This window comes from Parus major, chromosome 4 (genome assembly GCF_001522545.3).
Source record: "Parus major isolate Abel chromosome 4, Parus_major1.1, whole genome shotgun sequence".
Lineage (NCBI taxonomy): Eukaryota > Metazoa > Chordata > Aves > Passeriformes > Paridae > Parus > Parus major.
Window position 1 is genome coordinate 2,546,696 of NC_031771.1, and position 20,898 is coordinate 2,567,593.

General features: G+C 48.3%; 2 protein-coding genes across 4 annotated transcripts; one reads left to right on the forward strand and one right to left on the reverse strand.

Moving 5' to 3' along the window:
- Positions 1 to 1,011: 1,011 nt before the first annotated feature.
- On the reverse strand, positions 1,012 to 8,655 carry CNOT6L (CCR4-NOT transcription complex subunit 6 like). Its single transcript, XM_033513996.1, has 11 exons — positions 8,352 to 8,655; positions 8,053 to 8,239; positions 7,580 to 7,665; positions 7,152 to 7,241; positions 6,306 to 6,374; positions 5,871 to 6,028; positions 5,367 to 5,521; positions 4,940 to 5,091; positions 4,001 to 4,225; positions 3,345 to 3,547; positions 1,012 to 3,207 (listed from the first exon to the last, which is right to left on the reverse strand). The coding sequence occupies exons 1-11, from the start codon at positions 8,461 to 8,463 to the stop codon at positions 2,995 to 2,997; spliced, it is 1,650 nt and encodes a 549-aa protein (XP_033369887.1). The 5' UTR covers positions 8,464 to 8,655; the 3' UTR covers positions 1,012 to 2,994.
- LOC107203342 lies at positions 3,879 to 19,664 on the forward strand. Of its 3 annotated transcripts, XR_004497207.1 has the most exons (9): positions 3,879 to 3,963; positions 6,594 to 6,787; positions 9,622 to 10,046; positions 11,475 to 11,589; positions 12,117 to 13,887; positions 15,036 to 15,270; positions 16,118 to 16,245; positions 17,583 to 17,647; positions 18,427 to 19,664. XR_004497207.1 is itself a non-coding variant. In XM_033513998.1 (6 exons), the coding sequence occupies exons 2-6, from the start codon at positions 13,717 to 13,719 to the stop codon at positions 18,572 to 18,574; spliced, it is 747 nt and encodes a 248-aa protein (XP_033369889.1). In that variant the 5' UTR covers positions 12,109 to 12,191; positions 13,137 to 13,716; the 3' UTR covers positions 18,575 to 19,664. The 3 variants fall into 3 exon arrangements, 2 of the variants coding, with proteins under 2 accessions (XP_033369888.1, XP_033369889.1); XM_033513998.1 differs by lacking the exons at positions 3,879 to 3,963; positions 6,594 to 6,787; positions 9,622 to 10,046; positions 11,475 to 11,589 and having other exon boundaries at positions 12,109 to 12,191; positions 13,137 to 13,887; XM_033513997.1 differs by lacking the exons at positions 3,879 to 3,963; positions 6,594 to 6,787; positions 9,622 to 10,046; positions 11,475 to 11,589 and having other exon boundaries at positions 12,102 to 13,887.
- The last annotated feature ends 1,234 nt before the right edge of the window (positions 19,665 to 20,898 follow it).

Consider the following 20,898-nt stretch of genomic DNA (forward strand, 5'->3'; position numbering starts at 1 on the left):
CACGCTGCAGCTGCCCCTGCTCCTCGTGCACTTCCATCTTTTCAGGGACGGGACACAGGAAAGAAATCTGACTCAAAAAAAACCCCTGAGCTCTCAAAGCAACCGCTGTGAGATGGTGTGGGAGCCTCCAAAGAGGATGGATGAGCCCCAGGATCGCTCTCACCTTCACCATTCCCACAGGGAGGGGTTGTGCCATACCTGGATCTAGATGTTTATAATCTCCACCTAAAGTTATTTCTAATTAAAGTGAGTTCTTGGCTGATGCTTGGCACGGAGGGTTAAGAGGTGAGTGGTTCCCACCAGGTTCTCTTGGGATCTGCATCAAACACCAAAGGGTGAGGAGGAGGAGGGGTTCAGTCTCCTTACAGTGAAAGAAGGAAGCGAAAATATTCATCTACATTGTACAAAATTCTCTTTTTTATATATATATATGTATATATATACACACACACAAAACCCCGTATCGGACAGATTCACCAGGTTGAGTTTTAAAAAGTTGCTTGTAGAAGGGTGCTGGATTTTGTTTTCTCTGCTGGCTTTAGGCAGTGCTGTCGCTCAGGAGTGGACACCAGGCACCACGTTTTGGGAAGCAAACAGAGGCAGAGAGGAGCAGGGAAGGGCCTGGAGCCTTTTTTCCAGGTATTGCCTTCAACATGCTGGGAAAGGAGGCTGAGAAAAAAAAGCACCATCCCCTCACTGCTCCTGCTGGGAAGGGAAAACCAGGAGGAAAACAGGAGGGAGCTGCACAGGAGAGGCAGGTGAACATGTACATTGAAACATAAACAAAACTGGATTTTTTTTTTTGTTGTGCAATGTCTGTTAAAGTAACATTTTTGTGTTCAAAGCCACAGGGTGTGACGGGCGTCGGGAAGTGCAGCAGAGAAAATCCGATGGACCGCTTCCACCGCTGGAAACCGAAGGAAAATCCAGCTGGAGCAGCTTACAACGTTTGCCAAGGTCTGGGTTTTCCCCATCCCCGTCCTCTCCCACCCCCATATTACAAAACATTGGTGCTGGGTTTGGATTTTTATTACTAAATGGGCTCCTCTGCAGTTCATAGACAATCACGGGCGAATCGGAAATTCCACTTTATACAAACAGCTCAAAAAAAATATTGGGAGTGAAGTATGGTTAGGAAACACTGCTCATCACGCTGGGATGGCCGTGCATGGAGGAGGAACAGGAGGAGCAGCCTCAGGAGCGCAGCATCCACCCCCCTCCTCCCCAAAAAACATTACAGCAGCTGAATACACAAAGGTAATGTCCACAAAATGAAGTTTTTCATGCTATTCTACTTTCCAGTGCTCTCCAGTCCGTGTGCCATGGCCAGGTAGGGAGCGCTGAGGTACATTCCAACCTGCACCCAGAGCAAAATCCATCTCTGGAAAGGGGTTTCTTTTTTATCCCCCCCTCTTTTTCTTTTTTTTTTTTTTTCATTTGGGTTGGTTTTTGCACAAAGCAAGTGCTGCACAGGAATTTCCTCCCAGCTCCCATCGCTTCCAATTTGATCCACAGATGACACCTCCATTTTTTAGGCACTTTTCCAAGGGAGTTGTCACTTTGCTGAACCCATTTTTGTGTTCTGGCCCTCTCCACCCCCTCCCTGGCCCCCACTCACAGTCAGGAAATAGTTTCTCCTCTAAGTCAAATTGATTTTTTTTTTCCACCCCCCCACCCCCCATGGAAAATTTCCTGTGTAAAAAACGACAAAGGAAATATTTAATTAAAGAGGAACAGCCTGACTTGGCAGTTTTGCAGGACAGAGGATGGCTCTTTAGTATTTAAAACCAATTTCACAATTCAAATTGGACTTTTTTTTGAAGTATACGAATGAGACATAAATATAAGCTTATCAATCTGCTTAAAAATTTCAATCACATCATGGAAAATGTTTTTCATTTATTAAAAATATCACATTTGGAGACTAGAAACAGTAAAGTGCATGAAAAGTTTCAAATAGAAATTCAAGAAAATCTTATAGCAGCAAAAAAGCAGAATAAAGAAAAACTTAAAAACACAGACACGACCTTTTCCTATCACTGTGCCTTTTTTTTAAACATTAAGCAGCCAAACAGGTTTGGTTTTTTTTGTTGTTGTTGGTTGTTTGTTTTTTTTTTGTTGTTTGTTTGTTTTTTGTTTTTTTTTTCAGAAAATTGCATCATGTTTTTAATGCCTCTCGAGGCACAAGGTTTTGAACTGGCCACCCAGAGCATGAAAAGGAAAGAAAACAAGGATTTCCAACACATCCAAAGAGCATTAACATTTGGGAAGGAACCAGCAGCTTTTTTACTTCAGCCCTGACTGACAACAGCTCCCAAAGAAATTGGAATCAGGAGGATTTAGAGCTCAAATTTGATCACAGATGCTTGGCTATCTTTGGTTTTCTGGTAGTATTGAGATGAGGGGCAGGGCCATGCTGCCAATCATTTATAGTCAGGTATTAAGTGCTTTGCTAATGTGCAAAATTTATATTGGATGCAGAGTTGAGTCTCCATTCTGGATTCAAAGAAATAGTATTTCTAATAATATTCTTCCTACAAAACAAGCATCTCTAGCTTTGTTCTTCTTTCTCCTAAAAGTTTGGCTCAATTTGCCACGTTCTGGAAAAAAGCATTACCTTGAAATATGTTAAATGCAAGTTTTCAAACCTCTTTTGTCCGTTTAGAAGTGCAGCTTCCTACTGAAAAGAAAAAGCCAGTTTAAAGTAAAAAAAAAAACCAAACAAACAAAAAAACAAACAAAAAAACAACAACAAAAAACCCAAACACAAACAAAAATTAAATTAAAAACCTGGAAAGGGGAATAATACTTTGGTTCCAGCCCTAGTGCCAAATGATACCGATATGCACCAAAATGTGCAAAAATCTCATATCAAACACATAAGGAAAAGGAGCTCGAAGAAGCAGCTGCAGGTTGGCCATACTTCACTCCTATCTAGTGGGATTTACAAGTGTACAGGTCCGTGAGGCAGGTCCGAGGCGCCCTGGGGCTGCACTACCTGCGGGAGGGCAGGTGCACGCCGTTCACCAGCGGCAGCAGCGGCGGGTGCAGCTCCAGCTGCGTCAGCAGCGAGAAGTGGTCGGAGGGGATGTGCGGGTGAGGGCAGCCCGTGATGTTGTTGTCCACCAGCCACTGAGGGTCCAAAGGCCCCAGGACTCCGAGCACGTTCATGTGGGTGTTGGAGTAGAAAATGTAGTCAATCACACCCTGCGGAGAGAGAGGGAGAGAGCGCGGTGAGGGCAGGGCCGGCCGGAGGCGCCGCGCCCGCTGCGTGCGCCCTCCTTAACCCGAGCTCAGGGAACCGACCCGGCAGAGGCAGCTGACTCCCAGAGAGCGGAGCTTACTTTGAAGTCAAAAGTGTAATTGGTGTAAGGCATCAGGTTGTTCTCGTAGGCGCTCTTGAGCTGGAAGCCGTGCGTGATCCTGCCCTCCGAGGCTCCGTTCTTCCCGTTGCCGCTGAAGTTCATCAGACACTCGTTGTAGCGCAGCTCCTTGAAGTCCTTGTGGTTGTCAGCCACTATGCCGTTGCTCAGGTACTCCACTACACCTGTTGGCGAGGGGAGGGGTTCAGATTGTTGCTTTCAAGGACAGCTTTGGCCCGGGGATGTTAAAAAGCGGAACGTCACCAACGAGAATTGGCAAAGCGAACCCCTTTCCTTGGAAAGTCTTCATTGGGAACTCGCATCTTTCCTACTTCTTATGGCTGCTTCGGGCACCAGCGTTTATTTAATGGTTTATTTAAGATCTAACTGTGCTTTTCTATCCTTTTGTGGGTGCAGCCAGCTCTCCCTCCTGTTCATGCTGAGCAAGAAAAGAAGGCCCCTCAACCGGAGCACTCCCGGTCTCTTCAGCCAGATTTCCGAAGGAAAATTTTCCTAGGAAACCTTTCACCCATACCTTCCCTGGGGAGTGCAGAACAACCCCATTGCCTTCAGAGGAGAAAGTGGACTCAAAAGTTGTAAGGTAAGTTAAAAAGCAGGCCAAAAACAACCAGCCTTACCTGAATCAGGCAGTGAGTTGAGATCCGCACACAGCACCAGAGGGATAGAGTTGGGATCTGCTGTCGGGCTACTGGGCCTGCTTGAGGCTTTCTCCAGGATGTTTTTCAGCTCTGAGACGAACATCATGGTCTGGATGAGTTTCACATCTGAGTATTCGGGGTCCCAGTGCATGTGGGCATTGGCCACGATGAGCAGCTGCTTGTCCACGTGAAGCGATTTCATACCTGGGTAAACAATTTTAGCGGTGAGAGGTTCTGCGAATGCAGCGCGTTCCCGCGTGCTCATACTCGGGGTGCAGCTCCTCAGGTTCAGACACACCAGCAGATGGGTGTGTTTTCATGGCTTAAACCTGCTGAAATGCCTGTGAACAGCCCAGGAAGCTCCTTCCAGCCCTGGAATTTCTCCTCCTCTGAAGCCATGAAAACCCCAGCTGGGCAGGCAGAGCAGGGTGGCAGTTTTAGCTGGGTTGGAACTGTCTGCTGCATCTGATCAAACCTGATGAAAATGTGGCAGTCACTCAATCAAGAGGCAGGAAAAGAGACCCAATCATCTCCTCCTTCCACACCAGTACATGAGCACTGACATCTCATCACTGGGGGAAGCTGGAAGGAGTCAATCCAGGGGAGGAAAAGAGGGTTGAAAACAGAAGATGAACATTGTTGACAACTACAGGTAAGAGCAGATGTGTGTAAACACCGTGACCTTGGCTTAGGTTGAGCTGCTCAAGCAGAATGTCACAGTGTAAGCAAGCAGGGATAAAAGCTTGAAAGGAGAAAAGCAAATGCTGGGTGAGCACAACCAGACCATCCGTGCCTGTCTGGGCCACCCAGGGGCCGCGTTGGGCTGCGCCACCAACAGGCACAGCGTGGGTTACCTAGGAATAACTCACACCTGCCCGTGGAGCTGAGGAGTGCTGAGGACACCACAGTGGTACTCACTTGCTCCGAACAACTCCTTGTGCACCTCCAACACCACGGCGACTCCGATGTTGTCCTTGGTCATCACTCTGTTCAACATGGCTTCCGAGCCCTCCGAGTTGGCCATGGCCACCTGGTTGAACTCCACCGTGTGCTTCTGCACCAGCGTGAACCTGGGCAGCGGGGAGAGAGCCACGGTGAGCAGCTGTGAGCGCGGCCCCCGTGGCACCGTCCCCGTCTGAAAACCACCCCCGTCTGTTCCCACAGGCTCCCTCTCTTCCAAACCGCTCCAGCCGCTTCTAGACACTGCCCAAGAGCTGCATTTTTCTTTCTGGAAGCAGCAAAAACTCTTGAGAGGCAGCTGAGGCTTTGGGAAACTTCCATCCTAATTACTGGAAGCTGTCCTGAGGTTTTAGTGTCAAGTTTGGAAGCTGCTGCCGCCCCTTACTTGTCCGTTTTGAAGAATATCGCGCAGCCGTCCACGTGCTTTTTCTCCTGCTCGGACATGATTTTGGCACGTGACTTTGGAGAAAAGAATCCGTCGTATCCCCGTTCTTTCAAGGCTGGCAGGAAAAGGGTGAAGTATTGCTCCGTTTCCACTTCCTGGAATTGCACACAAACACCTCAGGCTAAAGAAGTGAAGGAAGCCCTTCCTTGTGCCTGCCCTGGCTCACGCTCGGGAAAACTGCACAGTCCATGTCAGTGCCCAGACTGCTGGGAACTGATGTGCATTCCTGGATTTCCTGGAATCCCTCCCAAAGGCCAAGTGACAGGTGTGTTTTGAACAGCAGTAAACCACACCTGATATGTTTGACACCGGAATACAGCTACAGAGCTTGCACTGGGAAGATCTGCAATGTGCTACCGAGCAGGTGACTACAGTGTTCCCGAGGGAACAGTTAATCCTCAAGGCTTTCTGTTTCTGATGGAAGATGCAGTTATTTTTAATTACCTGAAGACTAATGATATCTGCATCACAGTTGACGATTTCTTCCATGATTCCCTTTTTCCTGTACTCCCAATTGAGTGCCCAGGATGGGCAGTAGCCATAGAGCTGCCGGGTGGCGTATTTATCACACAACACATTGTAACACATAACTGTAAATGAAGCTGCGAGGAGAGACAGAGAAAGAAAGGGAAAGTTTGTCAGCCTCTGGAGATTGTCTCTTTGGCTTGGACAAGAGTGGCTGGAAGAGCTGTGACAAAGCCCAGCATGGAAAAGAAATGCCCAGCATCCCGTTCAAATGAGAAAAATGGTATTGACAGCACAGCCATATGTTGATTTTTCTATTAGTACAAATGAACAAATTGCTGTTTTCACCCTGATCCTGGAAAACAAAGCCCAAGACAAGTTTGCCAGCGTGTCACCTTGTGAACACAGATTTACCTGAGGGCAGAATTTGGTCTCGTTCTTTTAAAGTAATCCATGGCCTTGGAGGCAGCTGCTCTGGATGAACTAGGAAAAAAATTAAACCAGTGATTAATTCAGAGTTTCTATTTGGAAGTTAAAATTTCTAAGTCAAAGTGTGATGACTGAACAATAATGTGTTTTGCATCCCCAACTCCCTGAGTCTTCAGGGGAGGCAAAAATAATTTAAATGAGTAGCTCTAGTAGGAGAAAAAACTGTCATTTTTAAGATTCCTGACTGCTTTTGTCTCTTGTTTTGGGATTTAGAAGCACCACCAAAACACTCCTGCACATTGAACAATCTGCTGAAGAAGGAGGGGTAAATCCTGGCATGGTTCAGCCATCCCTTCTCCAAGGACCTCACCCTGCTTCCATCGTTCCTGCAGTGCCTTAACTTGGGAGACAGTGAGTGGCAAAGCAGAAGGCTCAGTCACAGAACCACAAAGCAGGACTGAAGTCAGGTACTGGATGTTCTTAATGCTGTTTTTTGAGCTAAATTTGATGTTCTGCTTGCATTGAAATGATTATTTCTGGTGGGGAGAAGCAAAATGGCTTCGGCAAGGCAGACTTTGCCCTTGGCTGGTAATTGAAGGGTTTCAAAGAGAACAGAGAGAACATTTGGCTGTAACACAGGAGAACCTTAGACAGCACACATCAGCCTCTTCCACTGGGGGTGAGGCCGTGTTTTGGGATGTGACTGGAGCCACCTGACAAAAACACTAAAGCAGTGAGGAAATACTGTCCCTCCAGGGGGTCAGAGTCTTGCTTTAGCAGCAAATCCTACTATTAAAGGCTTTTGTGCCCACCAGATCCGTAGGGCTGTACCTGCTAGATTGTCAAGCATGTAGTTCAGTAGCTTTCGGGTTCCGTCTGGATCCTGGTAGAGGCTGAGAATATCTTGGGATAAAGGATTGCCTGCCAACAGCACAAAACAACAGCGGGGGGATCAGCTGCCTGCCTTTCTTGAGGCTTTCCACCCAAAGGAAATCTCCCAGAATGAGAACAGACAAATGAATTCAGCAGGTTCAAGGGTTTATTTCCCTGACTGCAGATTTGAAACGAGCTCCTAAGGAAGTTTAGCAGCATTAAGAAAGACAAGCATTGTTTTCCCAACTGCCTGGTCATTTTTGCTACCAACTTAATGCTTAAAATAACCTGCAAGAAAACCTTGAGGTAGCAGAGGAAGGTTTTGAGCCCAGCCCCCCTCAGGATTCCTGAGAACTTGTAGGAATATGGAACTGGAAAGAGCTCACCTTTCAAACCCAGGGTTTGCAGCTGGAAGAGCCGTCCAAGTTCATAAGGCAAAACCCGTAACAGATTGTTATTTAAAAGCAATTCCCTGCAGCAAATGCAAAAACACTCTGGGTGAGCATTATTGCAGAAGAAACTCCTGAAGTGCTCCTTAAAGAGAACACTTTTCACCCTGAATTTTATTATGGGAAGATGTGCCAGTCTTCCCGTGTCAAAGCATGACTGAAATACATGCACTGGGGGGAAAAGAGGCACAAAACCCAAGATGAAACCAGGGATCGAAACAGTGTTATATCAACAACCAGAAAAAAAAGCCCAGTGAACCCAAAAGTAATTATCAGCAGCAAAGCTCTGCACCAACCTGGAGTTTTTCAGGATTATTCGAAATACAAGCACAGGAAACAAACTGAAACTCTCGTTCCCGATCCCACCACAGGGAATTTCTTGGGAAGTCAAGCAGAGGAATTCCCCTCACCTGAGAGACACCATGTTTCCTAGTTCTGCTGGTAAACTTCTGAGTTTGTTGGATGACAGATCCAGGTAAACCAGATTGTGAAGCTTGGCAATATCAGGTGGAATGCGAGTAAGGTTGTTGTCATTGAGGTGCAGAGCAGTCAGGTGTGTCAGCGACCACAGCGACGTACTTAAGCTCCGCACTCTCCCTGAAAGAGGAAAGCAAGGATCCACCTCTTGACTCCGGAACCACCGGACACAAAGTGGATCTGGAGCGGTCTGGGGCACCAACTAGGGGAACTTAAACCCCAACCAACTCACCCGAGATCTCTAATTCAGCCCAGTGCGACTTCTTCCCGTTGGCCACCTCTTCCGCTGACATGATGGTGTAAATTCTGCGAGGATCTGGAGGATCATATTTTTCCTTTGGCATCCCTGTTAGTCTGAAAGACCATCACAACTGTTACTCCACAGCATTCCTTCGTTTCTACCCCACCACGAGCTGACCTTTCCCAGGGATACCCCGCAGCGACGCGTCCCACAGTTTTACGCGTGATAAATACTGGTAGGTGCTCACACCTGGGCAGAATTGAGGGATGGAAAAGAGCATTTCTTCCTAGGAAGTCGGGGTTTCTGCAGTCACCTGCTGGCTTTCCCACTTTATCCCCCACAACCCAAGGAGTTGTTTGCTATGTGCAGAACCTGCAGACAACATCAGAGCGTTCTGCTGTTCCTGGATTGCTCCCTCCCGTAGTTTGCACAGGGAACCAAGGACTGAAATTGCAGTCTGAGAGGGAATTAGCTCCATTTTCCCATTAACTATCCAGCTTTTGTGTTTTGTGCTTTTTCATGCTCGGAATCAGTCAAGACCTTTGTATTCCTCACAGCCCAGGAGCCATAAAGAGAGCTCAGGTAAAGTTCCCATTTAGCTGTTGTGGGGCACAAAGGGCTCCAGCCCAGTGCAAGATGTCAATATCAGAAGCCTAAGGATGAGCCTGCACACACCAAATTCATCCAATTGTCCTGACTGCCGCAAAGGAGCTCTGATGTCCCATTCAAAAACCATCCACTTGCCAGGGGACACAAGGAGAGATGTAATTCCATGCCTCCCTAGGCTGTTGTGCTGAGCAGGACTGTGTGTGATTTAAAAACACCAGGTTACCCGAGTTTGCTGTTGGCCGGTCTTTTGCTCCCCAGACGCACAAAATCCACGAGCCTTGATTTTATACAAATCCAAAGCAGCTGCTCCAGAGGATGCAGCTCTTCCCTCATACAGACATCTCTGCTAGAGCCAGCTGCTCAAGCTGACCTAACTTGAATTCGAGGTAACAAGCTGAGGGTTTTGTTCAGTGAGTCTGACTAACCCAAGATCCCACTTTGCCTTTACGAGGCTCAAGTCCATCCTGCGGAGTTTTCCAGCGGATGCCGACAGCCAGCCCGGCGTCCCGGCAGGGTGCCGGAGCTGTCAGGGCTGTCCCCTGCCAAGGGTCTCAGTTACAGGGCTGCTGCTTCCTCCTCTGATGAAGGCCCAAGGGAAATGCAGGGGCAAATGGGAGTCCCACATCTAATTATAGCCCCCTGTTATTTCCAGGTGAAGTCACACGGCGAGCAGAGCTACGGGATAAGAGGATTCTGCGCTCACACTGCCTGGCACGGGGCCATGAAGGGAACCAGTTACTTAAGGACAAGGGATTAGACCTGAAATCCTTCCATCTTTGTTCCAGAACCCCAAAATCAGAACGGCCTTCCCCTCCTCCCCTCACACGAGCAGGCTGCGCTTTGGGAGTGCCAAATCTCTGGCGTTTGGATTTTGCTGGGTTTGTCTTGGCTCTTCAAGTGCCGGTGTGAAAGCGGGGAGCGCTTGAACAGACTCCTCACAGCCCCTGCCAGGCCACAAGAGCCCCATTCCACCTGCCCTTGCTGTTTTTAACCTGTCAGATCTTCAACTGAGCTGTACCTCTACAGCACCTGCACCCAAAGCACAGCAAACTTTGCTTTCCAGAACCCAGGATTTGGGTGAGTGCTCTGTGATGAAGCCCTTCAAACCGTGGTGCTGAGACCACCTGAGCCACCCCCTGCCCCCCACACCAGCCCCCAGATGACCACTGACCCCCTGATGCCATCTGAAAGCTCCAGGACTGCTCCTGGAATGATGTCAAAATACAATTTGTTAAAGACAAGTGCTCTGCCCGTGTCAGGGGCCTTCCAGAGAAGCGAGCCCTGAGCTGGGAGGCGAAGGACACGCGCATTTTTCAGCCCTTAGTCACTTTAATATTGCTTTGAAATAGTGGTGAGTCAAACAGGCAGCAAGCAGTGTCATTGCCACAGTTACAGAAAGGAGAAAACAAACCTAAATCAAATGCACTTTTATGTTTTTTCTCCTTCTGCATCACAGCAACATTGAGCAAGGCTTGAAAGTCACCGTGTGTATCTTTTTTTTCTCAGGCAAAAAATGGATTCTGCTTGGGTTCCCAACTCCTGCCGTTCCTATCTCCCACTCTGCTTGTCCTGGAACTAAAATAATATCCAGAAATCCCAACCTGTTCTTGCTCAGTCTTGAGGCAGCTACACGGAGCTCCCTGAATCTGTTAACCCCCAAAATCCAACAAGCATCAGTGCAAGTTTTGGCAGGCTTTTCTCTGGCTCCCCTTGGAAAACTTCTCAAGCTACTTAAACTTGCTCTCTGCTACAGATCCAACCCTGTAAACTTAAAATAGTGTGACCCTGATTTCTTGTAAATGAAACACAGAATCTCTTCTTGTTTTTGTGTAAAGAAAACCTCAAGATGAGGACATCAGTGTGTTTACTATGTATTTAAGCTCTGGGGATTCCTAAAGTAACTCTTGGGGTCCAAGTCCATCCCCCAAAACCCAGAGATGACTGGCAGAGTAGGATTACTCAGCTGGAACCTTACGTTTGGTCCTGGGTGAGCCAAAGCAGCTCTCTGAGGTGGCTGTAAGCAGGGGCAGGTACAGGAGCTCTGTGCCTGCCTTTTCCTTGGACTTGTGGGGTTTTACGCTATTTTATTTGCTAGGTTTTGTTTTTTTTTGCTGACTGCCCTTTAAAGCCTGGAAAAAAACCAGATGAATAATGGAACACTACTGAAGGTGTGAAGAGTGTCAGAGAGGAAAAGTCCAGCTATGGGGTTGCAGCAGAGGCTTTTACTAGGAAGAAACAGGTTTTTTTGGGCAACAAACAACAGGAACTTCTGGGTTTCAAACACACAGCCCCTTCCCCAAGAGAAGATGCATTTCTAACTTACAGTGACCATAAGATGTTTTAAGTTCTTTCACACTTCAGTGCATAAATGAGTTGTCAAATGGAGAAGAGCTGTGCCTGGATCCTGCTGCAGCCCTGTGTTCGTGGATGTTTGGCACAGCTCCAAACCCTTCCCTTCAGCCCAGTGACATTCTTTGTGATTATTCTTTTTTTTTTTCCCCTCAGCCTCTGTATGTGGATGAGTCAAACCACCAAAGCATTTAGGAAACAATCCAGCAGCCAGCCCTGAGTGGCTCCTCCTTCCTCTGAGCACAGCTGACCGTCCATCCCCTTCCATATGGTGATGCCTGCCAGGAATCAGCGCCGCTGTTGGCTCGACGGGGCGCGCGCGTGTGCACGCACACGTTGTCCGGCGTTGGGAAGTGGGGCTGAAAGCTGGGGAACAGCCCCATTTTTATCTCTCCATCTAAATGTCAATTTATGTGTCCTGTAATCGGGCCTGAGTGGCTGCAAAGGGTGGGAGAGGAAGGCTGCTCCTCTGCACCGCTCTGCTTTTAGGGGAGCGCGGCAAAGGTCTCCCCGTTTCGGCCTCCCCAGGGAGAAGAGAAGCGTGGCCAATGCTCACAAATAGAAAAACTGGCTTGGAGTAGTCTGGGGGGAGGAAAATCAGGTGATGGCTCAAGGGGATGTTAAGGGGATTTAAAGGAAGGTGCCAAGACTGGGGGGATGTACAGATGTGTTAGATTAAGGTAAACTATTTGCTACATCCCTATACACAGGATCTAGTGTGCATAAATCAGCAAGAAAATGTTGGAGAGTGGGGAATTCTGATGGGATCTGAGCTTTTTCCATGGTGCTTTCCTGCAGGATTATGTCCAACCACCTCTGTGTACACTGCCTCTCCCAAGAATACAATGAGCATCCCCGAGTCTGCCAGCCCAGGTACTGTGTCTTTCCAGCTTCTTATTCCAAGTACCCTGACTGGGGATAGAGATTAGCAGGGAATCAAATATAAATGCCTTTTTGATAAAAAAACCCCACCCAAACAATTAAAAAACAATGTTTGAGGAGGTTGGAAAGAACCCCCGAGGAAAGTCTGACACAGAGCACAAGGAAATTTGAGTTTTGGGAATAGGGAAAGGTAAGAGGTAACAGTGAACCTGCAGCTGTAAATTCAGTGGTGCTGGGATCCCAGGGGGCTCCACCTTATCTCTTTGAGCCCAGAGAAGCACAGACAAATCACAGAAGCAAACAGCAAAAGCCAAGGGGAGGAGTGAGAAGGGAGGGAATGAGCTGCATTTGATTAATTCCACAGCCAACTGGCACTCACTTGATGGAAATGCTAATTTTCCCCCTGACATACACCCACTAGTCATTCCCCTCATCTCCTCTAAATGAAGCAGTCTTTTCTTAAACCACAGGTAACACAAGAATATCCAGGTTTCCACCCTTCCTTTTCCTCCCTGTCACACCCCCACTTACAGGACCAGCTGAACTATTTACTGCTTGGAAATGCTACACAGCTGCTTTTTATTGCTGTGCTTGGTTAAGAGTCAGCCCTCACTCCAAAGGAACACTTCCTGCCCCGCTGGAAGCAGCCTGGGACAACTCCTGAATATCCACACCAGGTCACTGAGCGATACCTGCAGGTGCCTTTTACACTTTGTGCTCCCAGAGCAGCTCTTGGGGCTGCCTCACACGAAAACACAGGGCAGGCTGCTCCCCAAAATAAAGCTCTTTCTTACCAGAAACACATGTGAGGGGCTACTGCAGAGGCAGAAAGCGTTTCCAGCAGCCAGCCTGTAAATAAATGTCATCAGAAGCCCCCAAAGGGCTGGTTTAAACTGTGTGCTTATTTATTTACACAAGTATCTTGCACTGTTTCAGAGAAATGACCCATTTGCAATGTTGCTGTATCCCCTGGAGAGTGCTGGGCTTCTAATGAGATCCAGGACAGAGTGGCTTAAAGGATTAGGAGCTGAAGTCACCGGGAGTCTGGGGAAGGAAGAAGCCAGCACTGGATCAAGACAGGTCCTGGGCTGTGGGGATGGAAGAGAAGCAGCCATGGATGGCTGCAGCTTAAAGCACGAGGTTTCCCTAGGTCTGGGCAGGCAGAAAAGTCCCACCAGCAGGAGCAGAGGGAGCGGGCAGTGCCGTGGAGTGCCCCGAGCCGTGAGGGCTGGCGAGGCTCATCTGTTCAGTCACTCCTCAGAAATGATCAGCATCTTCCTCAGGCTGCTGCTGTGAGCCAGCACCGTGCCTCATTCAACTCCTCAGGATCAATACCTGGAGAGAAGTCAGCTATTGACCTGTTCTTTGGGCAAAACTGCACGGGAATTACCAATCCATGCACGCTGCAGGAACTCGGGAGAGGTCTTCTCAATGAACCAACCTTAAGATACAGCTGGAATTATCAATAGCCTTTCATCCTTCAAAGCAAAGTTTGTGCTAGGAGGAAAGAAATGAGATGATTTCCACGGTGTCATCTTGCCTTTTCAGTGGGAGACTGCCAGCTCTTCCACAAAACAAGCAGAGCCCAGCAACACTTGAGTTGCTCTCCCTCTACAATCCAAAGAAAGCTGCCACTGTAAAACTTCAACAGCTTTGGAGTTACAAGGCTTGCCTTGTTCAACCACAGGTAAGTTGGGATGAGTCAAAGCTCCAAGATTTTAAAAGGAAGGAGGAGGAAAAGGAAAAAAAGCCCAAGGAACAAGCACACAGTGATAGTGGAAACTGTTTTGCAATCACTGGCACAATAAATGAGCCTTTTCAGTTGGAACAGGCTGCAGGATGCTGCACTAGTGCTCCAAGTAGCTGGGCTTGTATGCTCAGGAGAAGAGAGAAGGGACCTGTTCAAATCCCCCCCCCCCAGTTCACAGGAATAAACCCTGTTCTCCAGAGGGTGTGTTTAAATGTACTTTGCATTTTAATCTCAGAAGAAGCAAAGTTTGCCTAATAGCCTGAGCAAAGCATATTATTTGAATATTGAAAGATAGTTCAGCTGCCTCTGTATCTGATTATCCCAGTCCTTCCCGTGGGCATTTACACCATGCTTAAACTTCCAAACAGAACCCCAGACTGGTCTGGGCTGGAAGGGACCTTTAAGCCCATCCAGTTCCACCTCCCTGCCATGGGCAGGGACACTTTCCACTCTCCCAGATTGCTCCAAGCCCTGTCCAACCTGACCTTGGACACTTGCAGGGATCCAGGGGCAGCCACAGCTGCTCTGGGTAACCTGCTCCAGAAGAGAGGCTGAACCTGTGTGGGTTCCTCTGTTCAGCCACGTGAAGGGATTTCACCTAAAGCCAGGGAATACCTTTGGCAAGTTTTGCTGTAGTTTTTCAAACAGGTTTGTTTTCTGGTATTTCTTAACATACTGGAGGGTGAGAGGTTGATTACTGAGCTCTCTGAAAGTTAAAGAAGACAAATGCAGTCCAAAGCCCTGGTGCCACCTCCCCTGCTGTACAGGAATTGAGAGTAAAGGAAGAGCACAGACACAGTGGGTAGGTGCAAGAGGCAGGTATGGATTCAGGAATGCAGAAGCCTTGTTGACAGCCTGAGGTTTTCAACCACGTAATTTTCCAAGCAGAAAATACTTGTGAGTCGTACTCATCTCCCCAAGTCCAAGGTTGTTTTGTTCAGACCTGCAGCTGCCATGAAATAAATGGCCAATGACTTAAAACTGAATTATTCCCCCTTTACCTGCATGGGAAGCACCTGGGGGTTCCTAGAGCAGGCAGAAAAACACCTTGCAATTCAGTCCCAAACCTCCTGCTCTATCCACAGGTCTCAACATCCTTAACAGATCTGCTTCTCCCATCCACTCCAAACACTCCTCATTCCTCTGATGCGCTCCCCTCCTTCCCAATCTTTTGCTCTGGACTAAGGAGGTGGAGGAAGAGGTTTTACACTGGTACAAACACATCCCTGGAGACTCCTCCACTGCTCCCAGTGGCCAGGAGTGACTTGGATGGAGGAGAAAACGTGAGCCTGGCTCTTCCTGGCACCTGGGACTGTTCTGGTATGTGAGAAGTCATCTGGCCCTGCTTTCCTTTTGCTTTCTTAACCTTGCAGAACAAAAAAGGGATTAAAGGAAAGGCGTTCACAAGTGGAAATTTTGGCTGGGCAGTCATTCATCCTGTACTAGCTCTTTCCCACTGCCAGGGCCAGTTGTAAATTAATGTAATACAGTAAGTAAGAATTGAATTTTAAGCTACAGGGGGAGCAGGAAGAGCAAAGGATATTCTCCACGTGTCAGGGCTGACTCAGGATAAAGAAACATTTTTTATATCCAGCAAAGCATACAAAGTATGTTTTCTGCTTTCCCCCTTGCTCTGTTTTCCTGGGAGTATCCTATGGAGAAAAAAAAAGAGCCACAAAATCTGCAGAAAGAGGGCTTCAGCACTCTCTTCAGATGGTGCTTAAATCCAGAGCCTTCTGAAAGGGCCTTTAGATTGATTTCTTAGGAAGGAATAAAAAAAAAAAAGCAAAACTAATTTGTGATTAGAAGGCACAAAGATGTTCACTCAGATGGAAGCATTCCTGAAAAGCGAGGGGAAAACTACTGGAGCAATTCATTCAGCTGCCCTAAAGGGTAAACAGCAAACTCCAACACCATCCACAAATCCTGATTATTATTAACAGCTTGACCAAAAGCTTGTGGGTTTTGTACTTTTCTTTGTACTCCTGGAATCTGATGAACTTAAGAAAATGTGTTTGACACCAAAGCAAGGAGGAGGGTCCCTCTGCAGCATCACGAGGCTAAACATTCCTCCCTCTCCTGCAGCCTTTGGAGCTGCCTCGGCCTAGGAACATTTTTTGCCTTTAAAAAAAGCAAGTCAGATGTTAAATTGTGTCTTCCCTTGCAGGCCTTTGGAAGGAGCAGTGTGAGGAGCTGCTGACTTGCAGAGGAAACTCTGGAAGAACCAGTGGCCAGGAGAAGAAGACTCGGGCAGCTTTGCTTTGCATTCCCATTCCCAGCCTCTGGAGAGTGCAGGTGGGTGCAGAACTTGGGAAGGGGACAAGAGCTGCCTCTGGTAGTTTCCCTGCCATAAAAATTCCTGCTGCTCCTGGCTGAGTGCACAAGAGGTTTCCCTTGATGCTTTGTTTAAGGTAAGGAATGATCCAGATTCACATCAACAGGGCTGGTGGAAGGGTGTTCTGAAGGATCTGCCTCTTCATGTTTGAAATTTCCCAACCTTCCAGCTGCAAGTGGGGGGGAAGCCAAAACTAAACTCCTGCTGAAGGGATATATTTAATTTAGAACAAGCACTTACACCCTGCAAATTTGCATTTGGAGTCCCACAGCCCCTTCATTGACATTTTTTTCTGAGTTTCTCAGAAAAAACACCAAGCTCCTCCCCAGGCAAGCAGGACAGGGAAGACAACACAGCACACACAGGTGATTTCTGAGCATAAATGGTGCTGTGCAGTCGTAACCACCAGTGATGCCAGCCCTCAGGAAATGCCAGAGCAGGGGGCAGCACCCAGGACCCTCACTGCTCTGTCTCTGCACACACAGGTTACGAGCTGTAGGTAAATTACTCCTCTGCCAGACACCCAGCAGCTCACTGGGGTTCTCGTCTCTTCCCCTGGTCTGGGTGCAGCTCCCAAAATCCCTGACTTGTAGCTACAACTGCTTGGAGCTGCTTTTTGTTCATCCTGGAGCGTTTTTCTAAGTGCTGGTTTAACATCTCCCCCTAGAAGGGATAAAATGTGTTTCTCGTAGATCAGTGCATTTCTGAACGTTCCTAAAGTTACATCTCTGTAGGGAGATGCCCAAGAGGCTGCAAAAGTTCTTCTTCTAAACAAGATTCCACAAAGATTTTTATTTTTTTTTTTTCTTCCAGTGCTCTCTTTTATTCAGAGTAACTTCAGTTTCGTGTTTGTTTTTTGTTTTGGGGAGGGTGGGAGTGTGGATTTTTTTTTGTTTACAACTTTGAGAGAGGAATTTTCTCCCACACAACAGCAGCCAAGTCAGGCCCAGAACCTTGCCACTGCAGGTAAGTGTCACATAGCCCTTTTGTGAATTTACTGAGCCAGTCAGCAAGTTCAGCTAAAGGCCTTCCATGGTGCCCTCTGCATCCCCCTCCGAGACCTGAAGGCACAAATGGATCCAGCAAATCCTGTGCATGTTAAATTCTTTCTGCCATTTCCTGCCAGACACTTCAGTTTACTTGAAGTTGATGTTTTTGGGGTGGTCTTGTGGTGGGAATTTTGATGACAGCCTCGAGGTGCATGAATGACAGGGAAGGAGAGCAGCAGAATTCCAGAAATATTGTCACCACCTAAGGATCTTGATAAAGAGACCTTTTTTTTTTGTTTGTTTTTAAGTCATTACAGGTGAGATGGAGAAGCTGCACAGACAAATCCCTGGAACCCAAGGAATTAATCAGAAGGTGAGGCTACACCACACTGTCAATGCAACAAGCACCCAAGCCTTGATTACAGCCTGCCATCAAGAGAACCACAGAATCTGGACAAAAAAATAAAAAAATATTACAAGAGGCTTAGCATTTAATGCTCTAAAGCACTAAACCCACAGCAAATCCTCCTGAATCTAAATATGCCTAAGACATCTTTTAACTTATTTTTTTCAAGTTTTCACAAATGCCATCTTACACTCTCAAAAAACTACGCTCTTCTTATTTAACTCCACAAGAGTTACTTTTGCTTTCTCAGTAGTCTGCAAATCTGTTTACATCCCGTGCCTCGAGTGCCCTTTTGGCACTCCCAAAACCTCTCTCCAATAAAAAGCAAGCAAGTAAAAAGTAAGCACTTATTTGGATTTATCTCCCCTTTTAAGCCCAAGTAACCCAAAAAACGTGCAGCAGATTACAGCTGACAGAAGCAGAACTTCTTGGGGGAGGTTCAAGAAAGTTTGCTTGGAAATTGTGCACGTTACTGATGCATAATTTTACCACTTAAAACCTTGGGGAAGGTTTTAGTAAGAAATGAGAAACACATCCCCCCCCACTTGTGCAGACTGACTGAAACAAAAAAGTCAGTGGCTGCTGTGATCCACCTAAGTTTTAATTCTTGGTGGTTTAGATTTAAATTAAGTAGAGACTTAGACAGTGTGGAAATTAATTAATTTTTCTCCACTGGTGCTTTTTCATTCTTCTAATAAGAGTCCACACACATGCCTTGGGATCACTTTCTGGCTTATTTCTCCTAGGACTGGTGTGAAAGCTAAACTTGGTCAAAAGCCTGCCTGGCTTTTTGCAAAACCACGGCTGTTAATGGAAAACAACGAAACGATCCCAGTTTATCCCATGAAAGGGAAGTTTCATCAGCACCTTCTGAGGGGAAGAGAACAGCCATAACCTCAATTCCACAAGACAATCCTCACTGCAAATGTGATGGAGCTCCTACAGATTGTGGATGGGAAGAGGAGAACCACGCACGGGAAATACACCCGGAGCAGCCGTCCCTTCCCTTCCCAGCCTGAGCAGGCGACATCCCTGCTACCAGGGACAGGGAAAAACACCCTTTAGAAAACCAAAACAAGCTCTATCAGTGCAAGTGCACTTCTGCAGATAACTGCTCCTGCAGCTGGGACTTCTGCTGGCACAGCTGTGTCAGTCACGGGTCACAGTCCGTCACCGTGCGCGCAGACAGAGCTGTGCCAGCAGAAGTTCGCTGTGCAGACCCGGTGGGAAGCTCCACTGACACGGATCTGCAAGGTTTTGCCTTTTTTATTCTGCAGCAGAGGTAAGCTCGTCCAGCAGGCTGCTGATGGGCTGTCTCACCCCTGACACATTAGGGTCTGGCCTTCCAGGGACGGGAGAAAACTAAACTTTGCACAGGGACACCCATGGGCCATTTACACTGAGTTTTATCCTTCAGTTAAATGCACAAACTAAATGAAAAAGAGCCCCTGTAGGAAGAGATAAAAGGGAATAAATTAAATTGTGCTTCAGCACTCGGAGCAGCCCCCGCTTTTAATAGTAAGAAGGGAACAAAACTGCAAGTGTTGAACAGGATTTGTTTAGCAGACAGCAGAGCTCTGCAGAATTTCCACTGCTCTGTGAAACCCAACAGCCACGCTCCAGCGGGGCTTTTGGCCTCCTCAGTCACCTCTGGAGGAGATGGCATGCCCAGGCTGCAGCTCAAACACAAGTTCTGTTTGGGTGAACCGACAGGATCCTGCAGCTGGGTGATGTGGATCCTTATTCCAGAGCAGGCAGCAGGGAGCTGTCAGCAGTGCACATCGTCCATCTGCTCCAGAGCAAAACTCTAACATCAGGCTGGGAATCCCTCCCTCGGTGCGGAGGGAACGGGGCTCTGTCCAGGACACCAGGTCGGGCTGTGGTGCTCCAGATCTCACCAGCCTGGATCCTGGATGCACGTGGCCTGTGGATGCTCCCTTGCGGGACAGGGATGTTTGGCAGGACCACTTTCCCTATTTTTCACAGAAATAAAATCACTGGCAGTGCTGTCTCTGTAAAGGCCGTGCTCTGCCCTCACCAGAGAGCTCTCTGGGATACGGCTTCTAGGAATTCCCTGGGTTGTGTCACGTTGTTGTTAGGAATAATATGCTATTTTTTTTCATTTTAACAATAAACACATTACTGTTGCTTTCATTATCAGCCCTGTCTACACACCATGAACAACTTCTGGGTGGGTGTCTGCCCCTCTAGGCTAGCTTTAAGCTGTGGGGAGGGCACCGATACAAATTTAATTGTAAAAAATTCCCTGCTTAACCAAGGCCGTGTGAAATCCTTATCAGCACGGCAACTCAGGAGAAGTTGTACCTCCCCAAAACAAATACTCAGCCTATTCAAAGTTTCCCAATGGGCTCGATAAAAGCCACTGGTCTAAAGATTTCCAGGAGGTCAGATAAAATGTGATGTGACTGGGAGCGGCAGAGCCCTCCACCACATTTACCAGGAGAGCACTCCAGTTTAACAAGCGGGCCCCAGACTGTATCAAACCTCAGTATTTAAGCGTGTGCTTTCACTTGCAAGCACCACCGCGCCTGGGCTGGCAGCCCAGGTCTTATTGCAGGTGCCACTCCTGTCATCTTCCTCCTACAGAACTGCTGCGGACCATCGGGAGAACACTGGGAAAAGGTGGCGAGACCGGTGTCTCCCCAAAGCGCCCTAACCCCGAGAGCACCCCCATTCCGAGCACACCCTCACCCCGAGAGCACCCTAACCCCGATCACACCCTCACCCCGAGAACACCCTCACCGACACTCTGGGGGTCGCCCCCAGTGCCGGGCCGAGCTCCCACCGTGGCACGCCAAGGGGATTGGGGCCGAGCGCTGGCCCCGTGGCCAAGTATCACCCTACAGCCGTGCCTCACCTCACGCCTGGGGTTAGTCCCGTGCCTGAGGTTCACCTCATGCCTGGGATTTGCGCCGTGACCGGCATTTACCCCACGACCAGGATTCACCCCACAGCCGGGGTTCACCCCGCGGCCGGGATCTGTCCCACGGCAGAGGTTCACCTCACGGCCGGGGTTCACTCCGGGGCCCGGGTTCACCCCACCGCCACTCTTCACCTCACGGCCGGGATTCGTCCCGCGGCCGATCCTCCCCCCATGCCCGGAATCGGCCCCACGAGCACGGCTCGCCCCACGGCCGCCACCCGCGGCCCCGAGGCGAGCGCGGCATCTCCTCGGGCGGCTCCGGCTTCGGCCGCCG